This window comes from Balaenoptera physalus, assembly GCF_965194825.1.
Source record: "Balaenoptera physalus genome assembly, chromosome: 10".
Lineage (NCBI taxonomy): Eukaryota > Metazoa > Chordata > Mammalia > Artiodactyla > Balaenopteridae > Balaenoptera > Balaenoptera physalus.
Genome location: NC_138889.1, coordinates 69866555 through 69875524, shown reverse-complemented (window position 1 = coordinate 69875524; position 8970 = coordinate 69866555). Strand labels below are relative to the sequence as shown.

The following is an 8970-nucleotide window of genomic DNA, read 5'->3' as shown; positions in this document are numbered from 1 at the left end:
TTCCCCTAAACATGTCTGAGCAAAGCGATCTGTGAGAAAAGTTTCTAAGTAAACCATCTGCATCAGTGGAAGCTATTTCAATGATGAGAATCCTTTTTTCATTTGTAGTTAATGACAAATTGCAGCCCTTTGAATAGAGACCAGGCGGCAGCCCAGTGAGGTTATGGCTGGCCGCTAGGAGGATGTTTCCAGACTGTGACTGTGTTTCTCCCTGAGTACATGACCTTCTTCCTAATTGGCCTGAGACATTCGATTGCCTCAGGGAGACAAGATTTTTATGAAAGGAAGGAAAAGAGTAAGAAACAGGTAGTAATGACTTTCTGACACTCAAAATAGGATTTTAAAGGCAGATTTTAAGTCTTGTCAACCAGATTATTGCCTTGGGAGAAGACTCTATAAATTCTGTTAGCCCTTCCTATTTACCACACTGGGACTAGGCGGTGGGCCGGATACCAGAGCAGAGATGGTACCACTGTCTCTTGCATCAGGCTGAGTTCTGAGAACAGTGTCAGGAATAAGGTACATATGACAAAAGGGAAATAAAGAGGCACCATTCTCTTTGCAGCTCATGTTTGATGGGAGGGAGGACAGAGAGGCAGGAGAAGCTAAAGGTGAGAGCCCTGGGCTCCAGTCTCTCCGTTCTGGGCCTTGGAAGCCCCCGAAGAGGCAGGGAATGTCACATCATTTGATGGGAGCACTGGGGGGCTGAGGGACTCTTGCACTGCCCGTTGCTTGGAACTATGGGAAGAGGCCAGCTGGAAAGGCGCCCTGTGTATAAACGTGGGACAGGTAGAACTTCACGGTTGAGCAGAGAAGAGGGGTCTGGGTGTGGCTCCCCAGATCTTGATCTGCTGTGTGTGGCACACATTGGTAGAGCCTAGAAAAGTCCACTTGCCCCAGAGATGCAAAGGGAGCCGGCCACTGGGCCTGCCACGGGGCTCCCCATGATGAGGGATGGAGACTCCCTCCTACAGTGGAGACTGTCTGGCCGGGCTGAGTGGAGGGTGTGCTGAGGTGAGGCTGAGCGAGGCCAGGAGTGAGGCTCCAGGCACACTGAGAGAATGGCCAGGCCATGGGTCAGGCCAGCCACACACCTCAGCTGCAAATGCCAGCAGAGACAGTGGCAGCCTGATGACAGGAGATAGCTATGTGGGGGTCAGTGAGTCAGAGAAACCCACACAGATTTCCAGTGCTGTGAAGTCACACAAACCTGCCTCTCGCCATTACCTGGAGGTCACCTTAAGAATCAAGCAGATGGAAGGGGTGGCAATCTGCAAGACTGAACATTTCATCCCCAAAAGACTGAGCATTTCCTAGAGGGACTGCATCAGCCTAAATTATTGCATCAGACTAAGTTTACCAGAGAGGGATAAAAAAAGTTCCCTTTCCTCCCTCCCTCCCTCCCTCCCTCCCTTCCTCCCTTCCTCCTTTCCTTCCTTCCTCCCTTCCTCCCTTCCTCCCTTCCTCCCTTCCTTCCTTCCTCCCTTCCTCCCTTTCTTCCTCCCTTCCTTTTCTTCTTGATAACTAGTGGTATGAAGGTTTCGCGCAAGATGACAAGGCAAAATGAAGAAGCTATATTTTTTTGTACACCCCAGAAGAGTGAGAAGATGTATGACCATCATTCCTTAGTAAGAATTAAAAAAAAAAAAAAAAAAAAGATTCAAAAGTGACTAATGGAGTCTTTGGTGGTATGTATTTTACCACCCTGAAATGGAGCAAATTAAAATTTTTATGAGATGTATAAGTGAGATATTAGTTATATAGTATGGTTTGTTAATTTAGGTACACTTCAGTATTCATGCCCCTTATTTGATTATCAACACAGAAAAATTGAAATTCCTCTCTCAGTTTTGGTTTGTCAATGATGGAACCATCTGAGCCCCTTCTGACGAATAAAAGATGATGTATGCCACTTTTATCCATTCTGTACAGAGCAGTTCTCTAAGGATTTTGTTAGAAACAGTTTTCTACTGCTGTAAAGAAACAATCTACAAAGAAAGAACAGGAGACCCCGAGTCTGTGATGATCTGTTCCCAAGTGTTAGACCCATCATTTACGTTGAGCATGCTTTTTAAGTTCTCAGAGACTCAGTTTTCTAATCTGTAAAATGGCGATAAAATACCTAAATAAGAATGATCATGATGATAATGTCTCATATTTACTAAGGGCTTGCTCTGAAGCAGGTAACCCAGAGGTAGGTGCAATGCTCAGTCCATGAGGTATACAGAAATGATTTAACTTGCTCTTTCAGACTTAGGTCTAAATGTAGGAAAGCCATGCACGGATCTGGCCCCACAAACATACAGGCACAGAACAGAGTGAATATGCCTCGCAGGCTGGAGCCTATGAATGCATATATCAGTGTATGGTGTCGATTAAGTTTATCTCAACTCTCCCTCCTTTATGGTGGAAATAATTTTCTCATGTGTGATGCCCTGGCCCAGCCCGTGGTGGGAAGGATGCTTCCTTCATTCCTTTACATTCCCCAGTGCCTGGCAGAACCAGGCCTGCCTTCCTCTGTGCTCCCAAAGCACGTAAGTCATGACCCTCATCTCACTGTGTCATAACTACTGGTCTGGGCGTCAGTCTCCCGAGTGAGGCCACAGGGCAGGGCTGCTCTTCTCCATCTGCCAGGCCCACTCTAGATTCTCAACAAATATTTGTTAAATGAATGGATGGATAAGTGAATGAATGCATGACTAAATGACTTTGTTCCTATTAGCACATGGGATGGAGCTAAATGTTGCTCTCACGGCCCCAGCGAATGAAGCTAAGACGGACTTGCTGTGCTCTGGTGGGGGCAGAGGAAGGCTGGCTTTGTGCCCCCTCTGACTTCCAGGCTGGTGACACCAGGCAGGAAGAGCGCTCCACTCTGCAATGTGCAGCATGTTCTGGTCAAGTGTCTTCATGGGGGAAAACGTCTTTAACAAAGGCCCCAAACATATCACCATACTCACCCTCCTTGAGCATTTTTTCTCTTAATTTCTGCTCCAGTCTGCTTTGATGATCTTCTAATTCTAGTTCTCGGGCCCTGGGGATGAGAGAATGTTCAAACTTTGTAAATACTGGAGATCTGTGTAGAAATAGTGACTAACAAACCCATTGACCATAGCGACTGCGTTCTTTTTTCCTTATTAAGACTGGGGTCTTGGAATATCTCTAAACTGAAAGTTTTGCTGCTGCTACTGCTGCTGAGATATGCTGAACCCAAGAGACGATGGGGAGCAGCTGAAGGTTGTAATGTGCCCTCAGCAAGCTTTTGGAAGGCCACCCAGGACTGGATCGTGAAGAAATGACTTGAACAGTAGAAGCAATGACAATCTGAAACTCTTCTCTCTTTTAGGGGCAACGTGACTTCAAGTATCACCTCTAACAACTCCCAGATCTCTGACTGTGGTAAACAAGAAAACAAGGAGGAAACGGGAGTGAGACATTTTGTCCGGGTGGAGGCAGAATGCTCAGACAACTATCCATCTGGTTGTAAGTGATGTGGGAAGAAGAATCAGCGACGTTTTGGAGGAGTCAAGCTGGAGTGCTGGGGACTCAGTGTGTCCACCGACAGAACAGCAAAGTCAAGAAGTGAAGTTAGCTTTCGGTGAAGCTCAGACAGAACTTCATGACCTTTCCATGCCTGGGGACAGCCCATGTATGTCAGAGTATGTGTGTAAGCTTCCCACACGCTGGGCCGTGTGGTAATGTGGAGGTTCCGCAAACCTTTGGGAGTGCAGGTCTGGCGTTCTCAGGAGAAACGAGGACCACAAATGGATGAGGCAGGGGTCAGAGGTGATAGGTGAAGTCACGTAATCTCTAAAAGGGAGGCTATAGAGCAGCGGTCCCCAACCTTTTTGGCACCAGGGACCAGTTTCGTGGAAGACAAGTTTTCCACGGACAGGAGTGGGGGCCAGGGGAGGGGGGGAAGGTTCAGGCAGTAATGTGAGTGATGGGGAGCGATGAGAAGTGGCAGATGAAGCTTCGCTCGCTCACCCACCACTCACCTCCTGCCTGCAGTGCAGCCCGGTTCCTAACAGGCCACGGACCAGTACCGGTCCACAGCCCGGGGGGTTGGGGACCCCTGCTATAGAGGACAAAAAGGTTTGAAGACAGGACCTTGGGAACACCTACATTTAGAAGCCAAACCAAAGAGGTAGAGCCAGGGAAGAAGCAAGCAAAAGGTTGGAAGGGTAAACAAGAAACGCAGCATCACAGAAGCCAAGAGAGGAAAGTTTTAGGAGAGAAGAGAGAGAGATCAAGGGTGTCCAGTGCTACAGAGACACTGAAGAGGGTGAGGGCTGAGTCTAGGTCCCTGGGTTTGACGTGGAGGGGGGCCTTCCCTTCCAGCCCCACCTGCAGGCTGCATGGGTATCTGCTAGAGCTTTGGGTCACTTTACTACACCCTGTTGTCCCTGTCGTTATTTTTACTACTTCTGCTCTTACGTGGGCCAAGGTCCACGCTTTGTTCAATACTCTCCCTTTTGTTATTGACACTCAGCTTCCCTTGGCCCACTCTGGTAGCCAATGGAAACGCACCTCTCAGATCTTCCTTTAAGAGAGAACTCTGGAAGGAGTGTAGCGTGTAGTGAGCTGACTGCTGCAGCAGAATCCACTTCGCTGTTGTGCTGAGGCCACACTGTCCCTGAGCAGCTCCAGCCAGTGAGCGAGCACAGTGGCGGTGCTGGAGCTGGGCCATTTCCGCCCCGCTTCGGACTCCTCGGATGGGCAGTCTTTGCTCTGGGGCTCCCTTCGCCCGGCTCAGATTTTCGCAGGGCTGCACTGCAGTCTGTGGCTCCTCCTGCCAATCCTCATTCCCCCTCCTCTCCTTTTACAGGTGTCAGGACTGTATGCGGTCTGAAGACTTCCCTCTCACTCCCACTCCCTTTCTCCTTTCTCCCAATACATCTCTCGTACTTCTAATTCTGTCTTGGCATCTGCTTTCCCAAGGGACCCCAAATGACACACCCGTGTAAGACGTTTCTCCTGGTTCAGCCAGGTCGTTCTCCAAACTAAAACCTATCCTTTACCAGAGCTCCCACCTGCCTTTGTCTAGGTCACACGTCCGAGTTCTCCTCCTTGGCCTCGGGTGGAGGAGAAAGTTCCCTCTGACAGTGTACCAACGAGGGAAGCCACAGTCACTGAGCGGTCACTACACACCTGCCCTTCGCCGGGAGGGCCTGTGCACTGACTGTTCCTCCTACAAACCTCCGTGGAGCGCTTGCTATGTTTTCTCATCCCTCTCATGCTGTGTGCTTGCGTGTCTGTCTCCCCTGAAACCATGAGATCCTCGAAGATAGGGACTATGGCCTGATTCATCTCTACTTCCACAGTATCCAGCACATTTCCTAGCACATGGAATGCGCTTGATACTTTTTTGTTAATGAACTTTACAATTCAGACCTGGACCAAAGGCAGACGATACGGTTGTATAAAAAGGGCTTTGTAGTCAGGCGGAGATGGACAAATTACTTAGTTGTTTTGAGTCTCAGCATGTACATCAATTTAAAAAAATAGTAATAATAAAAGTAATTGCTACAGATGAGCCCTTCTTCCCCATTCCTGGCATTTCCTTCATGTCAGTGGAGCTCAAGGAATATAATTCCTGGCTTCTTCTCTCCACTTTCACGCTTATACTCACTCTCACCCCAGGGGAGGTAAATTTGGGAAGAACAGACTAGGGGAACTCAGCTCACACCCTTTCTCCCTGGGGATCAGCCTGCCTGCAGCAAACATGTGTTCTCTGTTACTCTGAGCCTTGCTATGGGTCTAGGGCAAGATTTCTCAATCTTGACACTATTGACATTTTGGGCTGGGTAATTCTTTGTTGGTGAGGGAAGCGGGGTGCCCTGTGCATTGTAGAATGTTCAGTAGCACCCTTGGCCTCTCCGCACTAGATATCACTAGCACCTCCCAGTTGCTATAGACAAAAATGCCTTCAGACATTGCCAAATAGCCCTGGAAGGAGGAAGTGAGATGGAAATTGTCCCCAGGTGAGACCCACTGGTCTAGGGTAAAAGCCTTACCCCTAAGAAGCAAGTGATTCACTACCTTTTGTGACTAGGTAACTGAGTGTGTCTAATTCTGGGGTTGGGTAGTATAGTAGGTTGCATGGTGAACTCCCAAAAGATATGTCCACATCCTAACCCCTGGAACCTTTGAATGTGACCTTATTTGAAAAAGGGTCTTTGTGGATGTAATTAAGTTAAGAACCTTGAGATAAGAATATTCTGGATTATGCCAGTGGGCTCTAAACCCAGTGACAAGTGTCCTTACAAGAGACAGAATAGAAGACATGGACACACAGAGAAGGCTGCATGAAGACAGAGGGAGAGATTGGAGTGATGCAGTCACAAGCCAAGGGATGCCTGGAGGCACGTGAAGCTGGAAGAGGCAAGGAAGAATTCTCCCCCAGAGGCTGTGAAGGGAGCATGGCCTTCCTAACACCTCGATTGCAGACTGTCTTCCAGAACTGAGAGAGAATACATTTCTCTTATTGTAAGCCACCCCGTTTGTGATAATATATTAGTCCAGCTGTAGGAAATGAATATAGTTAGCAAGCCCACTTGGGCTCTCATATTTAGCCGAGCTAGCCATAATCAGTAATAAACACTTTATTTTGATATTCTGGGTCAACTATTGACCCAATTGTCTTATTTCTCACCCGGCTCAGAACCCAGGCAGAGAAAAGAATTTTATTAGACCCCTTCAAAGACACCCAAAATTAACTCTCAGGGTTGGGGTGAAAGTGAAATAAGACAGCATAAGTGAAAGCACCCAGTACAACTTGTGGTGCTTAGTCAGTTTATATTAAATGTTACTTCCTTTCCCTCCAGAATGGTGACAGGTAGAATGACCTTCAACATTTTCAGAGTAAGATCCATCTCTACTTTCCGATCTCCCAGCCAGACTGCAACCTCTCATTCAGAGGACAGCCAGACTGATCTCCACCTTCAATCCATTAAAGCCACAAGGAAGTGGTCAGGCGATTTCAGCAAGCCCTTTCCATGATTCACACACAGAAGCCAGACACATACTTCCCCATTGCAGATGTGTGACTGCAAGTGGGTCCCCCCTGGTGTGGGGGACAGGGATGGATTGAAAGTGTCTTATCCAAATGCCCTCCAGCTCCAGACCCATTACCTGAAATCATTTTAGCCATAGGACTCCACAGCAGAGAATAGACAATTGAAGATTCTCTGCACTAATGCCAGCATGATATGCAAGACATCAAATGTCAATTTGTCTCAATCACAATTCTGTATGCACAAGAAGAAAAAATCCTGAGACTTCAACCTAGGAGGGTGGGCCACCCCACTCCCGCCCCTTTGCTTTTAGGCCTCACTGTTATCTGTGTTGCCTTACTTACATGATCAGTAACTCCGACTCATATCGCATTAATTTATTCTTCTCCAGAACCAGCTTAAACCATTCCTGCAAAAGCTGTGCTTCATCCTGTGTGCCTGAATCTGCTTAAGAAATCAACGGCAAATGGGTTAGATTGGCATTTCTCTTCCCATGATCAAACTGCTTTGGAGCTACTTTAGGGGGCCATGTTTGTAGCAAAAAGGGCTCTGCAGGCGCAGCCCCCTGATGGTCTGTTGATGCCTCGAGATCATGGGTGTGATAAATAAAACCCACCTGTGCATGCTCTGGGGGAGGTCCTCCTGGACATTTAGGGCATGAATACTTCAGCTCCATGGGCCATATACCCTTGACAATGGCCTACCACTAATGATCCCTCTCCTGCCTATTTGTATGTCCTCCATAAAACTTCTATACAGGGCTTCCCTGGTGGTGCAGTGGTTGAGAATCTGCCTGCCAGTGCGGGGGACACGGGTTTGATCCCTGGTCCGGGAAGATCCCACATGCCGCGGAGCAGCTAAGCCCGTGAGCCACAACTACTGAGCCTGTGCTCTAGAGCCCACGAGCCACCACTACTGAGCCCACGTGCCACAACTACTGAAGGCCGTGAGCCTAGAGCCCGTGCTCCGCAACAAAAGAAGCCACCGCAATGAGAAGCCCGCTCACCGCAACGAAGAGTAGCCCCCGCTCACCGCAACTAGAGAAAGCCCGTGTGCAGCAACGAAGACCCAATGTAGCCAGAAACAATAAATAAATAAAATAAAATAATAAAATAAATAAATTTATTAAAAAAAAGAAAACTTCTATACATTTGTGCATCACATCCTCCATCGAAGAAAACCCTTGTAACCCTGATGGTTACTATCTCCTTCTCTTCTTCTGAATCAAATGCCTACTGAGTGTCCAGGTGGGGTGTGGCTCCCTTTATGGGGCAGGGAAGCTCACACTTCATTTAGTCACAGAGGAGCAGTAATTGGCATTTTGATTTTTTGCACAAAGCCAAATGATGGGGGAGAAAAAGGTATTAGCTTTGAATCTCGTAGGGAAAAAGTTATATCCGTTCACTCTTACAACTTAGGTTATGACCTTTCTTCCTTTATTAAACAGAAGAATAACCATGAGAAAATTGACCCTGCTTTGAGATATTCAGTGTTAGATGCTAAATGTTTAGATAATAGAATGCTAAAATCTGGGCATGTTTGAGAAGCAGCAACATGGGGCGGCTTTCTAGTATTTCACCCTGAAATGGGAACACAGGCTGTGTTGCAAAGCTCATGGCCATTCTCGAAGGATTTATCCTGAAGGGTCCCGTAGGTGGAGAGGAAAACAGGGCAGACAGAAGATGTGACCTTGGGCAAGTAGTTTAACCTCTCAGAACCTCTGCTTCTTCATGGGGTAAACTGAACAAGAAGACATACAAGTAATAGAATAATAATAATGAGCTGCTGTTTATAATTCAGGGTTACGTGCCAGTCGATGGGCTAAGTACCTTATATTCAACACCTCACTGAGTCCTCACAACAAACTCACCAGTAGGTTCTCTTATTATCACCACCTGATGGCTGAAGAAACAGAGGTTTAAAAGATTAGAATAACTTGCCCAAGCTCACATTTAGT

At 47.4% G+C, this 8970-nt stretch overlaps 1 protein-coding gene across 8 annotated transcripts in view; it reads right to left on the bottom strand.

The window, feature by feature from the left end:
- Nucleotides 1–8970, bottom strand: part of MICAL2 (microtubule associated monooxygenase, calponin and LIM domain containing 2) — a 231315-nt gene that overhangs the window by 13432 nt on the left and 208913 nt on the right. For 5 of the 8 annotated variants that reach the window (XM_082475987.1, XM_082475988.1, XM_082475989.1 and 2 more), the window contains 2 exons: nucleotides 7358–7460; nucleotides 2958–3031 (listed from right to left, as the gene is read on the bottom strand). In XM_082475987.1, coding sequence (XP_082332113.1) covers nucleotides 2958–3031; nucleotides 7358–7460 — 177 coding nt within the window. The remainder of the gene's footprint in view (nucleotides 1–2957; nucleotides 3032–7357; nucleotides 7461–8970) is intronic. The other 3 variants (XM_082475982.1, XM_082475985.1, XM_082475986.1) reach the window with 1 other exon arrangement.